The sequence below is a fragment of the Filicampus tigris genome, chromosome 9, assembly GCF_054856515.1.
Source record: "Filicampus tigris isolate MCC_2025a chromosome 9, RoL_Ftig_1.0, whole genome shotgun sequence".
Lineage (NCBI taxonomy): Eukaryota > Metazoa > Chordata > Actinopteri > Syngnathiformes > Syngnathidae > Filicampus > Filicampus tigris.
This window is the reverse complement of record NC_141225.1, coordinates 6,883,512-6,906,717: the sequence shown is the minus strand read 5'-3', so window position 1 is coordinate 6,906,717 and position 23,206 is coordinate 6,883,512. Positions and strand designations below refer to the sequence as shown.

The following is a 23,206-nucleotide window of genomic DNA, read 5'->3' as shown; positions in this document are numbered from 1 at the left end:
CCCTGCGTTCTGCTACTCCATTGTATCTTGTGCCTTCAGCCAGTTCCACGCAGTGTCTCTCGGCCTGGAAACTGTCGTTGAACGCTTTGAACTTGCTCAGATTAGTTATGATGTGTGAAGTGGCGCCCGTGTCAACCATCAGACCTGTTTTCTTGATGCTGTGCACCGGCTGGATAACTGTGGCATCGTCATTCAAGTGGAACACGTACTCCTTGTCAACTGAAACTTTTCATGCATTATCCGGCCATTGTTTACACCTGCACAAACTGCACCGCTGCTTACATTGACACTCTCTAGCTTTGTCCTTTTCAGCCACATTTAAAACACTCGATGTTGGTACATTGTTTTTTTACTTGGCTGGACTCGTGCCTTCATAACATCCTCCTCCTCAGACGCTGTACCTCTCATCTTTACAGTGTCTTTGTAGTTCCGTAGTTTTGTCTTGAAGTCAGCAAGTCAGCAAAAGTAATTGCAAAGTAATCACTTTGAGTTACGTGGACAATGAATGGTTTAAAAGATTCAGGCAGCCTTTTTAACTAATGCAATGAGCAATCCGTCGCTCAATGTTTCACCGGCGTTTCAAAGTGCTGTGATGGTGGTCTCTGCCCGTATAGTATACTCAGTGACACTCTCACTGTTAAGACTCCTGGCGCGCTGTCAGTTTTTCTCATCCCCGTCAAAAAGGAGTCTATTCCAGCGGCTACTCGTTTCAGTCAGCCGCCGACTCATTGCGCTAGCCATTGGCTTACTTGCAGTTACGCTCACCGGACTCGCAGTAGTTGCAGCTTCTTTCTGGTGGTAAAGTCCCAGTATTCCTGTTGAGTCCTGGCTTCAGTCGGGTACTAGGCCCATAGCCTGTTGGCAGAGTGGTACTACGCAGCAGTAGTATTGCGTCCCACTATTTTCAGGATCAACAAACCGATAATATATCGCTATATTGACAGAGGAATAACTACATACAGCCTGTCTCGTCTGACAGTGTGGAAGAAGTGAGAAGAAAACTTTAGTACAAAGAATCAAAGGAACATTGTTATGTAACAAACATATATACACTACAGTTAGCAACACATTTGAGAGCACATATCTTTTAACAATATCAAATTTATATATCTTACAATATCATATTGTATATTAGAGGGGCTTGACACGGATTTCTGACAGTACATTTTAAATTATGTTTATACATCATATTGAATCTGTTCTTATATTGTTCAGCTGCGTGCTACCATGGCAACGACGTTGTGAGCCGTCAGTCTACACGATGCGGCTTTCGACCTACGTTCACCCGCCCCCACCAGCAGGAGCTTCACGACTTTCTCCCACCGGCCTCGCGTCACCCAAACTGGCCCGGCTGTCACCTGACGTCCGTGACGTTTCTGACGTGCAGCCTCGCGCCTCCAAATCCCTCTTTCATGCGGCGATGACGAGCCAACGACACTTTGTTACAAATAAAAGCGCACGTGACGTGGGCGCGCCCCGCTGGGAGTGTGCGAAAGACGACGACGACTTTTGTATACTCTCATCAAGAAGAAGGAGAGATGTTCGCCACTTTCGAAAGCGGCACTCGGTAAGATGCAAGCAGCTTCACCAAAAAGTGACAAGGCAACTAACGAGCAACTCAACAAGGTTAGTTTGGATTACAGCCGCTGGGAAATGGCCGTTTGGATACAGAGATACCATTGTGGATTCGAGTAAGGGAGTAAATTAAATTAACAAAAACAAAAATAAAAAAATTCAACAATAAAAATAAACCATCATAACACTGTAGATTGCTATGAGGGCATAAAGACATATTAAATTAGAGGAAATGCTTCACGTTATGAACATTAAAAACTACCATTCTACTTTCACTAATAGTTTGCAATAGTGCAAGATTTATTTTTATTTGCCTTTTTTTACAGTTGCAAGACATGTTAAAGCGGTGTAGGGGTACTTGTATTTACTTGGCATACAATAATGAGGTTTGTTCATGCACTTCATATATAATATACATCCACTGATGGTAAGAACAAGTACCCGGTAATAACATCCACTACTCATGGGGTGCGCTTCACAAAGCAGGTTTAGCGAAAACTCAAGAGTCTGCTTACCCCTGAAATGAAGGGAACTCTGACTTTTCCGTTTCAAAAATGAGGTAACTAATCAGAGAAAGAGGGAACTCTGGCCGGTTTCAAAGAGAGGTAACTTAAGCTCTCGGGTAGTTACCGCAGTAACAGACTCTCTGAACCTAACGTGGTCAGGTTTATCTCAATGAACCTCAAATTTCTCTGTCACCGCGCCTTCCAGAGCCACACGCTATGTTTAATTTCTTCATTCATTCCATTCGCAGGCGAGTTTTGGTGTAGCCTAGTTCTGCCGTCTGTCATTTAAAAAATAAAAAATCAGACAGTTTATGATAATTGCCTATACACTGAGTAGGCACAGTATTCTGACAAGTTTCTGTTGAATTTATGAAATTTCATTTCTTCAAGTGGTTGCACGAAATATAATCTGGATCCAAATACATTTTTAAATAGACTATACAATGAAACAAATGTTGTGCATCATTTAATTAATTATATTTCATCAGGTGGTCACACAAAATAAAATCTGAATCCAGATTGCTATTTTAAGAAGACTATACATCTACTTTAAAAAGGTATCTGGATACAGATGATTTCATTTTGTGCAACCACTTGATGAAATAAAATTGAATAAATTCAATAATAATTTTTATTCAGTGTGGACACAAGTGTGGCATGTCCTTTTGATAATGATCGCGTGGATGGCAGTGCAGCATATTACTATGCAGAGAATTAAATGTTTGTCGGGATCAGACCACGCACTGATGTTTTAGCATTTCCAGAAAATTATCTTTTTGAGCAGTACCATTTCGCGTGACAATCCATTATCAGACAGTCCAAAAATCTATCTGGATTAAGATGATTATATTGTGATTGCAAAGGACTAAATTGAAACTAACGCATTGACCTGAGCAGAGCAGCAACGTTCTCCCACGTCTCTAACACCGTTGCCATAGTGGCTCGTCGAATCGGTGCTGTCTCTTCATAGTTGTGGTGCACGCGCTTAACTCCAGGTGAAGATACTCCGAGTGGAGTAAACTGATACAAATCAGCAGTTCTGGAACCAGAAACTCAGTTTCCTATCTCAGAGTAGATCAACTCAGACTTCAGGATTAGACTCAGAATTTGTTGAACCTGCTTTGTGAAATGGACCCCTGGAAAACTCGTAGGATGGAACAAAACTAAGCATATGGGTCAAAATTAATGGTACCACTGTCTTCAGTGCGAAAAACGGATCTTGAAAATATTTATGTCATTCTTATTTACTTTTGGATGCAGACCAATGGTATTAAAGCGCTCAAAGTAATCGCTTGAGACAAAAATGACTTTTTGCTGTTGAAAAATGTATTAAAATTTATATTTTTCTTGTACTTGTTCTCTATATGTGTATCTTTTAATTAAAAAGTGAAAATGCAAGACGGCAGACAGGATAAGATGTGAAAATGCAAGACGCTAGACAGGATAAGATCGATACATGTCCAATCAAGTGTAAATACCTTAAGGAATTTCAAAGCATTGATTTCAACGAAATACTGGCCTGTATTTGACAAAACCCCAGCAGCACATACAAGAAACTAAACACTCATTACTTGTATCGATCAATATCAAAACCAATGTTTTTATCGATATTTGAATCGATCTGTCATTGCCAGTATTGCACTTTAATCCAGGGTTGGGGAAACCTGAAGCTCAAAGGTGATATGGGATCAATAACTAATGTCAAATGCATTGATGTGGACTCACCCTTCTCCTTTTCACTTTCTAGATTCCTCCCACCACAAGAGTCCACAAGGAGCCGCTGAAGTCAACCAAAAAACATCCAAGTGGCAGTCCATCATCAGACCTCCTTGCCTTCCAACCCCCTGTACAAAACCAGAATAGGGTTCCCGCAAATTCCCATGACTCAGCAGAAAACAATCTCGACGCCCGCCCAACAAGTCTGTGCTAGAGTGAGTACGAGTCCGGGGATAGATCGACATACAACCGCTTGTCTCTTGAAAAATGCGATCGGATGTGCAAATACAAGGGATTTAACTATCAAAATGTCACGATACAATATTATCGCGATATCAACCTCACAATATAATTATCACAATATTGTGGGGAGGTTGGTGATATAAAAAAAATCACAAAACTACAAAAACCCACCATACTGTAAAAAAAAAAGGGATATTGAAAAACCAGCCCATACTGTATTTTTGTATTTAACAGAAGTGATAGTCTTGGCCAGTCATTTAATTGTCATGTGTTCCTATTGGCCCAGTGACTCATAGTATCATGGTCTATGCAGTTCACAATGCTGTGTTCGGGTGAAAGGGAATGTTTTGTGACATAGATGTGCTGCGTTTAACATCGTAACATGGCAACAATGATATTGTGTCAATTTTAATATTGCGATATCCCTATTCAATACATGAATGAACCTTGATGTTATTTTAAAGTGGTCCTCCACGTAAAAGTTGCCTATTGATTTCTATGGCAGCTCGCTTAGGCAGCAGTCTAGTTGGTTCGTAGCTACATTACATTCAAATCAAAGCAGAAATAGACATGGTTCCTTTCTTGACAACTTTTTTCTTAGTTTAAGGACCTAGGCCTATGCATCTTAAAACAATTTCTTTGATATCTTTTTATGTTTGCAAGATAATGCCGACGCCAGATTTCTTTTAAATAAGAACGAGACCAAGACTGAATCAGTGTGTATAATCAGTGGCTAATGCTACTGTTAGCTGGGTTCAACGTAAAACGTAGGCCACAACTGACAGCAGTAAACAAGAAGTACTTTTCAAGTACTTATCTCCACGCTGGTTCTTTTTTTGTATGTTCCCGACAGTATTGGTCGCAGGATTTATCAATGGAGCTTGGCTCTCAATGAAGGTGGACGCCTCTTGTTCTACTCCTCTTCCCTAGCCCTACTCTTTGTCTCGTGTAGTCTTGTGTCTTAACTATTACCCCAGTCTACCGCTGCATTTCTTCTGAAAATATAACCATGGATTTGGTCAGCTGGTCTCAATACAATTGACAAGATTTTCTCGATGAGAAGAAATGGTAGAGGAAGCCTCCTAGCCCCGAGTGGCCAGTTGCAGCAGGATAGACCTTGGGTTCCTGCTTCAAATTGCAGGTGGTGTATCTATTCCGTCCATCGAGTACACAGCTGCCACCTACGTTATTGGAATTTTGATAACAGGTATCCTGCTGTTTGGAGTTGGTAGTTTCCTGATTTACTGTGAAAGTCAGCTGAAGCCAGCCGCACTTTTGGAGATGAACAAGCTGCTGGTTGTTCTGGATGGTGGTGTGGGACGGGCAGTCAAAACTCAGGCGACGAGTGAGCTCAATCTTGAGGCAATGGGCAAATGGTAAACATCGTGGAGATGTTGGTGAATCGTCTTGATTGCTGATGTGGCTAATTAATGCCCTCTTAGGCACCAGCAAGACTCAACTTAGTCTTGCATCATATTATCGTCAGCCTGTTCCCAAAACTACCGTTACCTGGACTTTCTTCTGGAAGTGATGCTGCCGGTTGTTTATCCATGGCCTGAAGGCTATCTATATCAATGAGATGTTATGCTTACACTGACATGCGCACACAAGCACAATAACATACTGCATACACAATCCTACTTCACGGCCTTGTGCTGGCTCTCGCATTCTCCCGCGCGATGGCCCAGGTGCACTGCGGATGGGCTAGCCTCATAGTGGCTTGGATGCTAGACAGGGCCCTTGGGGGGCCTCTTCCCTCACCTTTTCTTCTCCTCCCCTCTTCCACATGTGCATGTCTTAAGTTCTGTGTAATGTCATATTCATATAATAACTAGCCACCCCTTAAAGAACCATAGCTTGACCCTTGTTTTCCCCCATCCTTCACATGGTTACTATTCTCAACCTAAGAACTTGGGGTGGCACAGTGATAAATTGATGCACTTTCCCATTCTGTCTCCCTCTGTTGGTCACTGTTTTTCATGTTTCTTGGAAGGGTTGTACCCGTTTAGGCAATTTCGTTGCTCTGTACTTCTGTTCATGTGCGATGACAAAGATCTATTCCATTCCAAATTTCCTGGGTGCCCACAACCATAACAAAATATTTTGCATAAGGCTGTAGACAAAAAAATGGGATTTGATGACATGGCATTTATTTGCTGGTTTTCAGGTCGGATTGTGGACTGGATTGTGGTATTCAATATCACAGAATCGGGCCAAGGGGATGTAATACATGGCAGTCCATTACTTTGACTAATAATTATTAGTATCTTAAAGTGTTTGCATATCAGATTTGCAATTGTTATATTGTGTATTGGATTGCATCCATGTACTTCTGGTACTGGTATTCAGCTCTGAGCAGGAATCTAGTATATGCTGGTTCAAAACAAGGCAATGTAACTTAACCTTTTAGACATAAACACAGACAGAATGATCAATTATTAATAATTGATAAACTAATGTATGAAAGCCATCCTTAATCTCTTTTAATGCCTCTCTACTCAGATAAACAAAAGCTCTTCCAGGAACAGAATCCTCACTTCCCAATCACAATGCAGGACTCCCGAATGTAAGTGTCTCTAATGCGGCTTTGATATTTTCTGATACCGTTGCAACAAATACGGGAACCACAATGCACTGTGCCACAGCGGTTCTCCGAGACACCAAGCGAAGCCTGACGCCATACGAGCAGAACGAAATCAAGGAATACCGCCACGTGTGGTATGTGGGAGAAAAGGCCAAGAAAATGCGCCGCTCCAAAGACTCCACGTCGGCGACGGAGGGCGAGTCCTTCGACGACTCCAAAGGGTTCTACAAAGTGGTGAGCGTCCACCGATTGTAGACCATTACATCCGGAAGTCTACCTCTAGAAGTCTGGAATTATAGAATAAATCATTCATTCGCAGAGGGCTGGAGACCACCTGGCCTACCGCTTTGAGGTGCTGGGGGTGATGGGATCAGGACTGGCCGGGAAGGTGCTCAAATGCAGGGACCACAAGAACATGACACTCGTTGCCATCAAGGTCTTTCGAAACACTGCAGAGTAAGTACCATACCATCCCAGCACAGACCTTAAAACACCATAAGAAGTTCTTTCCATTCTGTAGTGATTTATGCTAATCAAAACTCGCATACTTGGGTACCGTGGGGTACACGTATAGCTATTTTTAACATGTCAATGGATTTTAAAAATGGGAGACAACACACTTGACAAAGTGCTCTTATAATGGTGGTGTACTTGAGATGACCAAAACAGCATACAGTACACACACAATGATATCTCAATCGACAATCGCCAGTCTCCAAAACCCAAGCCAGATGTCTGCGTAGTACCAAGACTGACTTGTGAGGGACAGCATAATACAAGCAGACTATGGGAGAATACAACGGACACAGTAGGACACAATCTGTTTGACGACACAATCACAAATTGCATGGCTCAAACAAACTCTGTTGACCACATACACATATCAAATCATATCATCATATCACATCAAACACAGAGAAGACTTTCTGTAACTTCCACTAACAACCCAGGCTACATGTAGCTTCAAACCAACATACAATAAAGATTTTTTATTTTCTCAGTCGAGGTGTGTCGCTTCAACAACTCTCCCATGACCAACATTACTGCTATTATATTAGCCAATGGTTTGGCATCATCTTGAAAAACTTTAGGGGTTAGAGAAAGAGCACATAGATAGGTCATTACCCATAGTTGCATTTTTCAGTAAATAGCTGAAGATGGGTGCAAATATGTTAATTCTGCAAATGGGCAGGGTTTCGATGCATTATCACATTGTATGTCAGTGAAATGACATTTCTGCTTCAAGAGGTCATAAAATGGCACAGACAGAGTTGGACAATCTAAAGACCCTGCAGCGACTAGACAGGACCAACAAAGCCAACATGGTCCACATGAAGGAGCACTTCTACTTCCGCAGTCACCTCTGCATCACCTTTGAACTATTTGAGTAAGTTCAAGACTTTGGGGGACTTTTCCTATGACAAGACCTGTTGATTAACAATTTAATGCACTTATATATTTCTAGAAAGGATCTCCATAAAGCCTTAGTGGAGAGTAAATTGCGACGACTGTGTGAGACCGACATCAGGAAATATGCCATCGACGTTCTCAAGTGTCTGAAAGTACTCAAAGACGTGCAACTCATCCACGGAGACTTAAAACCGGTAAGAAGAGAACAACAAAAACAATTTGTCCAAACAAAAATATATGCTGATCCTTCCATAGTGATAGAGCAGGCAAGTTTATGGACAGAGCAGACAGTGAAATACTGCATCTACAGTTTTACGAGTGCAAACTGTCTCCCTAAACCGTAAATAACATTGCTGTAGTCCAATGACTCTACAATGTTTTCTTGTCAACAGGAAAACGGGTATTTTGTTTTAAAAGAAAAGCCACTTTGTTAATGGAAGCCCTAAAACATAAACCACATTTCCAATCAGCTAAAAATGATGTGACTGAGACATCTCTATTGCAACGTAGCTAAAATCAACACATCTGTTCACAGATGACATGCTATTAGAAGATACACATAATGAAACAAAAGACATTAGAAAAATAGTACTTTCGCAACAGACCCAATAATGTCATTCATTATTTTAACCATCACATATCTTCAAAAACCAATAGCTCACAACACTTGGAGATGCATGGTTATAACTGATACAATTATGTAAATATTATGGATCCAAGGACAGAGCCTTGACGAACTCCATTCATAATGGAGAGACTGTGAACCATTAACAAGCTGCGACCTAGCCAAAATAGTGATTTAAAGTGGAAGTCAACCCAAACATTTTTTTCAAGAATATGTTCTATGCAAGCCCACTAGTTGAAACAAGGCATTCTGATAAATACTGCGTTTGTGGAATAAGAGTTAATCCAACCCTATTTAGCCATCTCTGGGGGCGGCCATTTTGTTGATTTCCACTTGAAATGGGATTTTATAGGAAAATGATTTGTTATCAAACCAGGCATCATTTATTTAATCAAGTTGTCTGATTACTTAAGGAGAACATTCTGTTGGACAAGGAAAACAATGCAGCAGTGAGTGACTTCGGAGGGAGCATCTTTATCAGAGGTGAGACTACTATATGGTGAGACATGAGCCCCGTAAATCCATTTGCAGACCTTTTATGTTACGGACCGGTGGAGACATCCAATGTGTCTTATTCTCCCACAGGTCGGCCCACGAATCAGACGCTGGCGTACATGGCTCCGGAGCGTCTCCTTGGCAGGTGTTGCACCACAGCCTCGGACATGTGGAGCTTAGGCTGCACTCTGGCTGAGCTCGACTGGGGCCTATTTCTCTTCAAAGGCAAAGACAAAGGCGACATTTTCAACTGTATAACTAGGGTAAATATAAGCTCATAACAATTCAGTCTTGACATTTGGACTGCCGACATTGTTAGTATCTTGAACGTTCCTTAGGTACTGGGCCTCCCACCATTAGACCTACTGGCTGCGGCAAGCAGGAAAAACTACTGTATCGGTGAGGTTTATGAGGCTTATTTCAACCCAGTCTTTGGTGAAGAATGTTATCATGATCACATGTCCACCCAATTTCCAGACTGCTCGGACTCTGAAGACAAAAAGCCACCAAAGACCCCTCTGGCCACCAGACTGAAGTCGAAAAATCCAAAGTTTCTGGACTTTATTCGGTGCTGTCTCGAGTAGGTTCACCCACTATTAGTGAAATATCAATACAACAACCTTCAAGTAGGCAAACTGGTGCACAGAATTGTTTGAGGGTCTATTAAGTGCTTGTGCATCGCTGAGCAGATACGATGCAACAAAGCGGCTCACCCCGGAGAAGGCTTTGCGACATCCGTGGATCAAGCAGGCAACCAAACATACATGTGAGTCCACCGCAACACATCCCTGCTTGCATATGTATTGACGCTAAGTGTTGTCTATTTTAGTTGTCAGTGAGTGCTGGACTTGGAGACGGACTCCACTAACACATCCACTGATTGATAAATTGCAGTGATTGGAATTTTTGTTTTAGCAATACTCGAGATATTTAATTTTCTTAATGCAGTCCCTGGTGTAATATAAATGCTGCCTAGACTGCGGGAAAACCCACTCACCTACTTAACCCATTTGGAACTTAAGGGTTGGGGGATATGGATATCCTCTGAGTCTTAACTTTGACTTCCAAGGGTGTTCCGTTGCATGTATCCTAGTCGAAAATCATGAAATGCACAATGTCACAGTTTTCTTGAACACAGCACAAGTGGCTAACATGATTTGACAACAATAACAATCATCTTTTGCTTAAATAAACTGCATAGTCTTTATGTGTTTCGTGGACTGAGTAGCTTGTAAGTGCCTTGTGCAAACCAGTGGTGGGCATTCCATTTGACCGATGGACCAGTCCATCAATCTGTCATTGACGGACGATCGATTTGAGGATGATTGACGGAACTCCTTAAAAGGACAGACTGACGAATGACGGAAATGGGTTTTCATCTGTCAGTGTAACCGTCATTCGTCACTGGTGGACGCCCGTGTTTGACGATTTTGGGGGGACCAACTGACGGACTAACGGACTTCTGATGGACTTAACTGATGGACTGACTGCCAGACAGACATTTAGACGGACTGACAAATGCCGGAGGGGTACCCTGGCCGCTGACAAATGATGAATGATGAATCAGCAAAATTTAGTAAAATGCCCACCTCTGGTGCATACTAGTTATACATTTTATGAACTAGCAAGTATCTAGTATACCACTTGGAGCTTACAAGACAAAAATCACAACTGACAATCAGGCTGCAATTGAGTCGATCCATTTGTACCAACTTTACGACTAGAAATTACGGCATTCCGTTTCAACATATCCTTGTCGGGAGGTCTGAGATTTCGGATTTGGGATTTTTGCTGATTATGGAATGTAAATTAATACAAGACAGTTGATTGAATAGATGTGATAAGTAGGGATCAATCAATTAATGGATCATTTAAAAATTGTGACGATTGTGTGGATCTGACTATCAATAATTGGTATTCAAACAATTAAGAAAAATTGAGTGCGCCATTTGGTTGCAAACTGCAAAGGTGTTGTTGATTTCACCAACTCAACCTGGGTACAATGCAACATATAATGCTTGCTATTTTTGCATCAACAGTCTTGAAAATGCCTTTTTGTGTTTTACTTTGCTCAGATAACAGACCGACGATAAGCAGCTTACTGAAGAGAGAGAAGATTCCGCCACCAATGTTGCAGCCAATGACACAATTCAAATAAGCTTTTGAGATCCAGTGATATTGGACTAGATGACCACTTGAAGACAGGCTTTTTCTTTTCTTAGATCTTGACACGACTAAATCGACCAATCAACCTAATAGTGCAAAAGACTACAAAGGCTTGAATGATGTATTTGTACCAAGTTGCTAGTCACCATTGTCTTTTAGGAAGTAGCTCAGGAGACTGCTTTTATAAAATGTTTTACATAGTTCCTTGGTGGCTTAAGAACATGTCTTGACATTGTTTCACAAAGTTGAACTTGGCTTGTTTTGAATAGGCGGTCCTGTCTCATCTAAATGAACCACCGCTCACGCCACACCACTCTACTGCAGGACCATCTCTAAGTATGGCTTTCGTTACCATGATGAAGAAAGAAGCGCATGCCCATAAAGAGAGAAAAGGGATTGAGTTCATCCGTGGAAGCAGCACTTCAATGTAGCACTTAAAATCACAAAAGCAAAATTCAAAAGATCAAACACATTTTTAGAAATATGCAGTTTAATTAATTAACTGTACATAGTCAAATTTCTGCAAAACTACACTTAGAGCATTGACAAAAAACAGCAGCTGGCCTTATGCTGTATATGCACACACGCTTATGTTTGAAACACGTCTGCTAGTCAGCAAAAAATTACCAAGATGGACAGCTTTTTAAACGCTAATCCTGTGTTGCAGCATCTTCCTCCGCCGCGCCATGGGTCATTAACTGGTGATAAGAATTACGGCTTTTGTGTACAATCACGGTGGGTAGGGTTTGCTGCTGTAGCTGCAAATGAGCAAAGGGGAAGAGCCTCACAAAATGAATTTAAAACACAAATGTAATTAGGACGACAGGTCGAGCTCCCCGCGGGGGTCGGCAAACAGCAGTTTGTGGTGAGCTTGGCCTGTGAATTTACAAGTTGAGAGGCTTAAAGGTCACTGAGCTCCCTCTCTCCCAATGAAACGTGCACTACATGCAGCTCTTCAAACTTTTGTGGTGTATCTGATTCCTATGGATAGGCATACAGGAGGTCCAGTTAAATCACTCGTTCAGTACACACGTGTGAAATGTATAGTACATAAAATCACCATGAAACCAGAAACTGCTAAATAACATAAAAGGCGGAGTCTTGCCTACTTAGTACTTATAAAATCCTAAAGGACTGCTGGCGTCACCAAAGAAAAGTGAAGAGTTCAAAAGGAAAGACTTGTCCATTCAGGCAAATCGTTAAGACAATTGATTCTGAACTTTAGCCCCGTCAGCCCATGTGGACTCGTTCTCTGAAATGTGCAATAGATTTTTGCAGTTTTTGAAAAGGTTGCTACAGCTAGGGATTTTTAACACGCTGCAGTGTTCAATTCCTTTGAGGCAGGAGTATTTGGTTTGCCATATTAAGACATCTGGCTCAATGTTTTGGCCATTATCAACAGCAGCCTGTCTACTGGTGTAGTCCTCAACATTTTACACCTGCTGTAGTCCAAAGACACCTGGCCTTGATCAAGGTGTGCTGTCCATTTCCAAGCTGCCTTTTATTTCTAAAATTGGGAAAAAGTGGTGCACTCAGTTAAAATCTTTCTTGGATGAACAATGTCATAGATTTTCCAGTCAGGTTTCAAGATGATACATAGCACAGAGTGCCCAGTTGCATGTTTTTAACGATATCCTCCTGGCAAATGACACTGGAGATACTATTGGATTTGACTGCAGCATTTGATACGGTGGACCACAGTATTCTCTTGGCTCGTTTGCAGCACCAAGTGGGTATTAGTGGAAGCACGAGTGGTTTGGATCCTATTTGACTGGCAGGATTTTTTGTGTTAGCATAGGTTCGTCTGAGTCCCGCCGTGACCGTCTATCGTATGGTATTCAACAAGGTTCTGTTCTGGGGCCCTTGCTGTTCTCATTGTATTTGCTACACCTGGCAAAACATTTCCTTCCACTGCTATGCGAATAATGTCGGTTGATCTGGGCCCCCTGGCTTCATATCTAAAGCTGGTTCTAAAATGGACTGATCTTAAATTGGACTGGCAAATCAGCACTGGTTTGGTCCATCTTCTAGACAGCCCTCCTTTCTCATCAGCACCTAGAAACAGGAATCCATTCCTTCGTTACATCTCGGCTAGATTACTGCAATGCACTGTATTTTGGAGCCTGCCAGTCCTCTCTCAAGCGTCTCCAGTTGGTCCAAAATGGTCCAGCTTGCCTCCTAACTAGAACTCGGAAGATGGGGCACATAACACCAATTCTGGCATCCTTCACTGGCTCCCAGTGCATTTTAGTTTAAGATTTTTCTATTTACAAGTCTTTAAATGGCCTCGCCCTGGCATACCTCTCCGAGCTCCTCCATTCCTACGCACCTTCCTGGTGCCTCAGGTCTGCGGACCAGGTACTACTTGAGGTGCCAAGGACTAAGAGGGGATCAGGCCTTTTCTGTTGCTGGAGCCCCCCCCCAGCTCCATGATAATTTGTGTTTTGATTATTGCTTTCACTTATTGCTACTTTTGTTATGTAAAGTGCTTTGTTACAGCTGTAGCTCTTATGAAATAAAGTTTCAATGTTTTGTACAATATGGTTGAATCGAAAACCCACTCATAAAACCAGAAATTGCTAATTGACATTGTGACATTACATTAATCATTATTACATATCAGATAGGACGTGGCCCGCATGGAGGGGATAAGCAGAACAAGCAGAAAGCTCGCTGGAAATGTTATTTAAAAGTGACCTCCAAGAACTTATGTTTTCAGGAGTTTTTGGATGTGGCTAAATGGCAAGTGCAGTTAGCTCGCTAGCTACGCACACATACAAAAAACGCATGGTCTCATTTGATAGTTTAGAGCGCCTTGGTGGCCATGTGTGTAGAAAGATGGAAGCTCGATGGGAAAGGGTGAAAGAGTCAACTTGTTCACCAGCGTATGATCTGGGGCTTAGGGCTGGCGTGGACGTAGAGCGCCTCGTTGCAACGTGGAAAAGCCCCATGATAATTTGGTGGGATATATTACGGAGTGTAAGCAGATTTTCATGGCTCACTCATGATGGGATGTATAGGCCTAAGATCCTAGACAATGTAGGATACATTTTTCCAGGTTGGATTCTTGAGACAGTCGAGTGTGGCGAGGATGTTTTCACCTAAAACTGAAGGGTTAAATGTGACAGATTTACTATTTCCTATGTGAACAAAGCCAAGTTTCTGTTAGGCTTCAGGCTTTGGATAAAAATAAAACACATAGTCTAATCTCAAGACTCGCTAGGAAGTTCATCTGCAAAAAGCTGACATTTCTGGGGGCGCATCGCTGACCCAGGGCCACATGCAGTGTGAACATGACTAATGCGCATGGCGCATCGCTGCGGATGCAACCGCTTTTCTTGGCGAATGGCAGGAAGCCGCAGGCGGTGCGGGAAGAGTCAGACATCATTGCATCAAGGTCCACCACGCTCGAGTAAGCTTGTCCATTAACGATAAGACTAACTTGGCCCATTAGAGCTGGCTAACGGGCTTTCTTGGGCTGACAGCAGCTAAAGTACGAACAACAGTGCGCTTCTGATCACTCCTGAATGGCATGAAATAATTGAGAAATAATTGTAACACCATTTGCCTGAAGCTGTACAAATTGCCTTAGTGTAACGGGTTTTTGCTTGACACATCCACAATATTTTCACAATTTGAAACAGTCCCTGCATGTCTGAAATAACATGTCTGACATGCTTTTGTGAAAATATACCTAAAACCCATCACCCTAAAAGCCTTTTCACACTGCACTTGCTTTTCATGGTAGCACATAAGAATGACAGGTCTGGTTCAAGCTTGCCAATATTTGGAAGTGCTTGAATAGCAATCTATGAGGAAGTAACAGGCTTTTCTGCTGGTTGTTCAATTTCTGTGAGGGTCGTGAAATCACCTACACACAATGACTTGTCTGTCGAGGGTGCGCTGCTAAAATAGATCGCCAGCTGACTTACTGTGTGATTGCTTTGGAATCAGAGGAGCATTAGGTTGATTTAGCTGTCATTTGCTCTTTTTGTTTACCTTCAAACATTATGGGTATCACATTAAGTAATGCATTATTTGATTATTTCTACAGCTGAGAATGGCTTCTTGTGCTAAGGCACTCTGTTGCCATTTGTTGTCATGTATGACAAGCATCCTTCTTGCACCTCGATACGAGGACTTCTTTTTTTTCTTGTTCGTACCTCTGAAATTTGAGGAAATATTAGTTGGAAGGTGGCGGCACGGTGGTCGACTGGTTAGCACGTCCGCCTCACAGTTCAGAGGTCGTGAGTTCGATCCCGGCCCCGGCCTCCCTGTGTGGAGCCTGCATGTTCTCCCCGTGCCTGCGTGGGCCCTCTCCAGGGACTCCGGTTTCCTCCCACATTCCAAAAACATGCATGGTAAGTTGATTGGACACTCTAAATTGCCCCTACGTGTGATTGTGGGTGTGGGTGTTTGTTTGTCTCTGTGTGCCTTGCGATTGGCTGGCAACCAATTCAGGGTGTCCCCCGCCTACTGCGCAAAGACAGCTGGGATAGGCTCCAGCACGCCCGCGACCCTTGTGAGGATAAGCGGTATAGATAATGGATGGTATAGATAATGGATGGATGGATAGTTGGAAGGTAAGCACATTAGTAGTGTTCTGGTTTTCAGTCCAGTCTTTTTTTTCTTTTAAAGGCAAACTTGCAACATTTTAATATATAAGTCTACAGCTGGAAAAGTGTGAAAGTTAAAAATTGCACTTGGCAGCTGTGAACTCTGTGACCAGCAACAGGTTGTGTATCGTTGACATGGAGACAAGTCCCAGTCTGACCCAACCATCACACCTAGTGAAGGTTAACAATTAGATAAACGTGAGATTAAAAAAAACGTCAATGTAAAATCTTGGCCTGGAAGCTTTGCATGGATCATTTTTCCACATGGACTGATGGTACTGTAGTCGCATGCACCACGATGGGTAGAAATTAGTGCAATGGCAACGAGCTAAGAGGCAAAATTGTAAAAGATATGATAAAGTTAGGGATCAAACGGGGAAGACAAAGTGCAATGTGTACCACAACAGCACATATACGTCACCAACATTATGCTAACTTATTTCAGCCTACCATTGCTAGTTAGAACGTACTGTAATATCCTGCAAGTGGTCAGGGTAGACACAGCTGCCGGTGCACTTTCAATTGCTTAATTGAACAAATGGTAAAAAAAAAAAAAAAAAAAGTCTTAGCACATACAAACAGAAGCCGTAGATAGCCACAACTCAGGTGGACTCATTCATCACGCAGCCAGCCAACTGCACACACTCATTGACAGACACCCAGACCACTCACCAGCGAGGTTACTTTAGTTGACAAAAACAAAACTAAAATTTTGCCCTGCGACTGGCTGGCGACCAGTTCAGGGTGTAGTCTGCCTTCGCCCATTGACGGCTGGGATAGGCTCCAGCAACTCCCCGCGACCCTGTATAGGATAAGCGGTTTGGAAAATGACATGACATGACATGACAAAACTAAAATTTGTGTTAATGAAATAAAATAAAAAAACTAAAATGCTTTTTAAAAAACGAAAGCTAACAGAAACTACTTTTTTTTTGTTTTGTTTACAAACTACAACTAGCAAAAATGTAATTTGTTTTCGTTTTTGGCAATTTAATACATGAGCCTTTGAGCTTGAGTTTAAATGTATTTATTGAAGTGGACAAGAGTAGTGGGCATGTAAAGTGTAAATAATGTGCATTTGCATTTTGGTGGCAATCGGTCGCCGTTTTTGACAACAGAACTGACAAAGCGAGCAATATTCCACCTTGCCTCCCTCCCGTGACGTAGACCGCTGAGACCGAAAAACATAACATAAGCCACGCCCCAAAAGAAGGCGGGGCAATTTGTCATAAATCTAATCACAAAAAAAAGACCTTAAATCACTACAGAGTCATTTGGGGGGGGGGGCACTTTAGTACTGATGTCATTTTTACATGCAAACCTATTATATAAGTGACAATATTAAGCTCACCCAACTGTCCCTTTAACTCAGCCTGAAATGCAACGCTGGATAACAAGTGCTTTCCTTTTATGGTTCATATATGAATAAAAAAACACAGTATATAAAAAAATAGTACACTGTAAAACCGGGTTGAATACTCCTCAACAGGGATTCAAGCCACCAATCGACTTTAAAAGTTAGTATCCTATCTTTATTTCGAGATGTCCATCCATCCATTATCTGTACCGCTTCTCCTCACAAGGGTCGCGGGGCGTGCTGGAGCCTATCCCAGCTGTCTTTGGGCAGTAGGCGGGGGACACCCTGAACTGGTTGCCAGCCAATCGCAGGGCACACAGAGGCAAACATCTGCACTCACAATCACACCTAGGGGCAATTTAGAGTATCCAATCAACTTACCATGCATGTTTTTGGAATGTGGGAGGAAACCGGAGTGCCCGGAGAAAACCCACGCAGGCACGGGGAGAACATGCAAACTCCACACAGGGAGGCTGGAGCCGGGATCGAACCCACGACCTCTGAACTGTGAGGCGGACGTGCTAACCAGTCGACCACCGTGCCGTCTATTTAGAGATGTGATTCATCTAACTTTAGAATTATGTTTACGGTATAATGAACTGCACTTATTTAAATTCAAAGTCTGTGTACTGTTATGCAGTACCCATATAATCAAAATGTTTTAAAAATATACATTTTAAAATTTTTTGTACACAATACTTACCATGGTGTTTTTTTTAATAACAAAAGCAAAAACTAATATTAAAACTAACTAAAACGAACTACATTTAAAAAACGAAACCTTTTAAACCATACTAAAGCAAAGCTCACAGATACTACAGTAAAAAGAATGTATGGCGACCCCAAGTGGACAAAACTAATACATGCATCTCACATGCACAGTATTGCAAGTTATTGTGTTGAATAATGCAAAATCAATTTGTAATCCAATTAATCAATGGACTAATCTGTAAATTACTCAATTCTAAACTTTGAACTGCTAATTTCAAGCCTTGAAGCCATCTCCCTTCTCTGAGAATGGCTGATCTCGGAGCCCCCTTACCGCTTAACCCTAAACCCTCCATCCTACCTCTTAACCCCGAACCCCTACAATCCCATAACCCTCGACCTCAAGGCCAGGGGGGCCCAATCTGGCCCGCCACATCATTTTAGCATGCAAATTAGCCCCACGGTTATCACAGTGTGGCAGAAGTGCTCCCTAGACAAATTTTCTGAAATATGCAGATAGCAAAATGTTTCATTCGTTGTTTTAACTCACTTGATGGGTGGGTAGACACAACAGAGATTCAATGTTTGTATACAAACAAAAAGTCAAAAACCCATCTTGTCCCCTTTAAAGTGTGACGCTGTATCACTGTTTTTTGCTAGTGGGATGCCACACACACACACAGCCACGCACGCACGCACAACACACACGCACGCACACGTCCAATTAACCCAAAAGCTTTGTGGTGAGTAAACAATGTAATCCCGCTTGGTGGCCTAATGCCCAATGAAAGTGAAGTCATTCAGGACGGTCGAGACATCTCCTAACCCGAGGAGACATGACCAGAAAGTTCGGACACACACCAACGCTCGCTTTACACCTCGCTCACCTGCACGCAGCACTGCATCATTTCAAGCCTCCGTGAACTTGTCGCTTGCTTTGTTTCCGCGTCCGACTTCTTGGTCATCCAACACCTGCTGCTGTGCGATGAGCCACTCTTGCTGCCTCACATGAAACTGAGAGCATCACCCGCCCTTTCTTTTCTCTCGCTCTCTCTCCCTCCCGGCCCGCCTTCCAGAGCCTCCCACTGTTCTGCAATTTCTCTTCATCCTCGACATGCATGCTTCCCTGTGAATTGATATTTAGAAAGGGCACAATTTTGCTCCGATTTCCTCACTGAGAGTCTCCAGATAAAAAATAGAATGCAAGCATTTGCCATGCTGTACATTAGACGGGCATCAGTGGCAGGGAGCGGTCCAGTGATGCCAATGTAGCAGCATGTTCATACATGAATAGAGAACAGTGCTCAGGTTTTTTTTTTTTGGGTGGGAGGCAACACAGGGTGCTGGTGCTTATTCACCGCAGGTCAATGCGCTACTCGCCTGCCTCCCTTCACCCACACATGCTTCATCACTTTGCCATATTTTAAGACAGAATGTTGCAATCAGAAATGGAAACGCAAAGACAACAGAAAGAGATAGCCATGCAGTTCAACCATAAACTTCAAAGCACTGTGGTAAATACAAATAGGCAGTAGGAAAGCTGCTATGTCAATATTATAAGATAAGATAAGATAAGATAAGATAAGAATGCCTTCATTGATCCCACAGTGGGGAAATTTTCATTTCATGTAAAGAAGCAAACACAACACGGAAGATTACGGGCCCTATTTTTCGTAGACTGGCACCTGTGTAAAAAACAAGCGTAACGTCATTTTCGTGCCAGCGCAAGTCTCGTCTAGCGTGTTTGGGGCTGTGTTGTGCCTGTATGGGCATACTGGCGCATGATGCAGCCTCACCCCGCCCATGCACACAGTTAGACTGCACTTTGCGCTAGACTTGCGGCCAGAACCAAAATAAGACTGTGGAGTCACCGTGGTAACGGTGAACAAAACTGTAAACTTCAGTCCGAGGCACCATCATCATGAATAATAATCAATAACAATAAAATATTCCATTATATTAATTATATGGCACAGTGGACGGCTAGTTTTCACATTGACATCACAGTTTCATGCGGTGGGTTCAAAACCGGGCTCTGGCCTTCCTGTGTAGCGCTTGCATGTTCTCCCAGTGCCTGTGTTGGTTTCCTACTTCGGTTTCCTTCCACATTCCATAAACATGCATAGTACGTGCTCCAAAGAGTATAAATTGTCCGTAGGTGTGAATGAGTCTGAATGCTTGTTTGTATTTGTGCCCTGTAATTAGCTTGTTTGTATTTGTGCCCTGTAATTGGCTGTTCGGGGTGACAGCCTCTTGCCCAAAGTCAACTGGGATTGGCTCCAGCACACCCATCAGAAGCATAAGGCATGGGTGGATGGATGTTAATTATATCAAATAATTCTTCATACAACAATAATCAAAACTCACTATTAATTCTGATTAACTGGTTTGTTAGTATTATTGCTTTTCCTTGTTCAGGCCATACTACTATTACTACTACTACTACTACTACTACTACTACTACTACTACAACAACAACTAATATAATAATAATAATAATGATAATGATGATAACAATAATAATAATAATAATAATAATAATGAGAAACCTAATAATATAAAAGTGTGTTCCAATTTTACAAAAATGTTGTTCTCATCCCAAAATAGTTTTATATTAATAGATTTTATTTGCAGGTGCCTTTCTGGCCACTCAGGTACACTGTACAAAGCATAAATGAAAAAACAATGATTCAACCTAGCAATTTGAAACCTTACATGTCAATTCAAACAGGTAAAATTATATGTATATATATAATTATATATATGAAATTATGGTGTTAGCTGCATACAATAATGAAAATTGATGTTGAATTTCCACAACATACAGTTTTCCCTCGGCCAGAATGTAGATAATGACAAGGCCCCAGGACAGAGACCTGGTGCACACCAGTGGAAACAGCGTTTTGCTATTTTGAACCATGCTTCAGAGCGTCGACACTTTTCCAAATAAGCCTATCTACAATGTGGACATTTTTCTTGCACCGTGGTTCTTCCAAGTGCTGAGCTGCTGGAAATAAACAGAATAGACAGCCAAGTCCAATCGATAAGCTGGGCTGCAGGCCTAAGTAGAAAGGAACTCACGAGGGGATGCGAGCCAAGCTTCACCGTGGCGGCCTGATGGTGCTCCCTCACCCCCGAGTGGGTATAACGTTACAGCAGCCAAGTTGGAATGAATGCACAACACTAACATTGTGGTTTAACAACTCACGTCCAGGCCTGCAGGGTTAGAGTCAACATAACATTTTTGTCCATTTCAAGCCATCTCATTTCCATCCTTCCATCCATTTTTTAGAGCACTTTCTTAAGGTAGGCAGGAACCTCTCAGAGCTGACTTAGGGTGAGAGGTGGGCGCTACTCTCTGGATTGGTCACCAGCCAATCACATGGCATGTGCAGGAAAGCATTCACACTCACATATGGACCAATGTGCAATTTTGAGTTTTCAGTGAACCCAATCGGGTTTTTGAAAAGTTCAAGAAAGCACATGGAGAGAATGCACAAATTCGAATCTAGAACCGCAGATCTGGGAGGCAGACGTTCCAACCACTAGTCTCCTGTACTGCCCCACTCTGATCTCATTCAATTAATTAAAAACGTTTTTTTAGTGGTTCTGCCATCTGCTATGAAGATCTATATCCAACCCCAAAAGATCCCCAAAGGACTACATTAATCACCCCGGCCACAACATTAGGTACGCCTGCGCAATCTTTTTCGAGCATTTGCAAGTATATTATTACATCGCTGTCCAATGAAAACCACATTTCAAACTACGACCACTATGAGAACACGGACGAACAATACACGTTTGGCAATAACAGTAGCGAACCACTATATTAAATGTTACCTACATGTTCGTCATTGTGCTTTGCGGTGGTGTCGCATTGCAGCGGATCTAACTGAGAGCTTTCATTAAGCTGAAAAAGATAGCCATGAGTAATGTTCCCTCTAAGTTGCGCGCATTCAATCTTTTGAAAACGCAATTGGAGACACGACATTGTGTAGCGTTCATGCTCCCCACTTCATCAGAGAAGGAGTGGTCAGTGGGAATTTCGGGAAAATAGCTGCATTTTCCTGAATAGCCATCAGCAGCCGTGCGTCTCATTTCCCACCCTGCCACCGCAACGATTACGTTACGTTGATTTTTTTTTGTGACCTATATGAGGTAACTTATTATGATCTCAACTTATAGAGAGGTGTGATACTGGTTTAGCCACCGTGTGAATGTCTGATGTTGCTCACCATGGTCCAAGGAAGGCTCAGGGAGTTTGTGTGAATGCTCAGATGCATTTAAAATTAGAGGGGAACATTGGGCATAAGGCAGTGCAAATTATAACCACCATAATAACTATATATATTTTGGCAAATGAAAACATGCATTTCAAACTGTTTAACTCTTGCATTAGTCTCTCATTGGATAGTGCAGGTGTCCTTTACATGCATACTAATGCAAAGAGGTAACCATTCACTGTTGAACACTCCAGCTGTTAGTTATCGTGGTTACCTTCCTGTTTGCATCATTAGCTATTGCCACTTGTTACAAATGCGCAAAATCCATTACATTTCATTGAACCGAGTCGCTTTCGTATAGTTGCTGCTTTGCTTTGTTCAGTCAATGGGCCTCTTCGGAAAGTCGATCTCCTAACCTTTATTGGATGACATCATCAAGGAGGGATGAAAAGGTGCTTTCATTTCGAACATAGGAAAGGACAGCACTGTTTCAAATGAATTCGACTCCACTTTTCCTAATTGACGTCATCGCGCAATGGCGAGTATTGTTGACATAAGTTTGGCTTGCAGACTTCACCTGCAAAACTATTTGTTTTATAAAAACATGAAAGGGCCATCTTAGAAAATATAAATCACAGATTCCAACAAATAATAGAAAGATGTATGTAACAGTATGTAACATTATTTCTGAGCCACATAATCGAAAACCTCTCATTTGCCTTTTTGGAAATGAAAGCAAACAATTAATTAGGACCATGAGACATTCCGAGAATTCAGAAAAGGCATTAAAACCTTGAATCTATGTGCTCTTTATGTATTTTCGTATTACAATAATCTGTCTTTTTGCCACCTGTTTTGTCAGCTCCATGGCGATTGTGGTGGGAGGTTCTGTTTGAGTTTTCTGAATGAATATAATGACAAGCCTCTAGCTTTCTTTCTTTTTTCTCTCTCACGTGTAATTATTAATGATTTTTTAATT

The 23,206-nt window shown here is 42.0% G+C and overlaps 2 protein-coding genes across 17 annotated transcripts in view; one reads left to right on the top strand and one right to left on the bottom strand.

The window, feature by feature from the left end:
- rap1gapb (RAP1 GTPase activating protein b) overlaps positions 1-23,206 on the bottom strand; it is a 126,827-nt gene that overhangs the window by 59,207 nt on the left and 44,414 nt on the right. For 12 of the 14 annotated variants that reach the window (XM_086040040.1, XM_086040047.1, XM_086040039.1 and 9 more), the window contains exon 1: positions 18,889-19,035. The exons of the other annotated variants lie outside the window; for them this stretch is intronic. The gene's annotated coding sequence lies outside the window, so the exon portion shown is untranslated. Of the gene's footprint in view, positions 1-18,888; positions 19,036-23,206 lie in introns of those variants that run through there. 14 annotated transcript variants of the gene reach the window in all.
- LOC147141768 (dual specificity tyrosine-phosphorylation-regulated kinase 4-like) lies at positions 1,325-11,540 on the top strand. 3 transcript variants are annotated; one of them, XM_086041575.1, is made up of 13 exons: positions 1,325-1,567; positions 3,829-4,012; positions 6,543-6,606; positions 6,686-6,858; positions 6,944-7,080; positions 7,871-8,011; positions 8,090-8,228; positions 9,073-9,142; positions 9,245-9,417; positions 9,493-9,553; positions 9,632-9,734; positions 9,844-9,920; positions 11,230-11,540. In XM_086041575.1, exons 2-13 carry the CDS (start codon positions 3,962-3,964, stop codon positions 11,310-11,312), a joined length of 1,272 nt encoding a protein of 423 aa, XP_085897701.1. In that variant the 5' UTR covers positions 1,325-1,567; positions 3,829-3,961; the 3' UTR covers positions 11,313-11,540. The 3 variants fall into 3 exon arrangements, with proteins under 3 accessions (XP_085897701.1, XP_085897700.1, XP_085897702.1); XM_086041574.1 differs by having other exon boundaries at positions 1,325-1,626; XM_086041576.1 differs by lacking the exon at positions 1,325-1,567 and adding an exon at positions 1,614-1,691.

Bases quoted from the DNA above. Each gene is read 5' to 3' on its own strand.
- LOC147141768 (XM_086041575.1), top strand. From the start codon at position 3,962: ATGACTCAGCAGAAAACAATCTCGACGCCCGCCCAACAAGTCTGTGCT. The intron at 6,859-6,943 runs GTGAGCGTCCAC...ATTCATTCGCAG, and splicing joins CCAAAGGGTTCTACAAAGTG to AGGGCTGGAGACCACCTGGC. The intron at 9,554-9,631 runs GTGAGGTTTATG...CCCAATTTCCAG, and splicing joins CAGGAAAAACTACTGTATCG to ACTGCTCGGACTCTGAAGAC.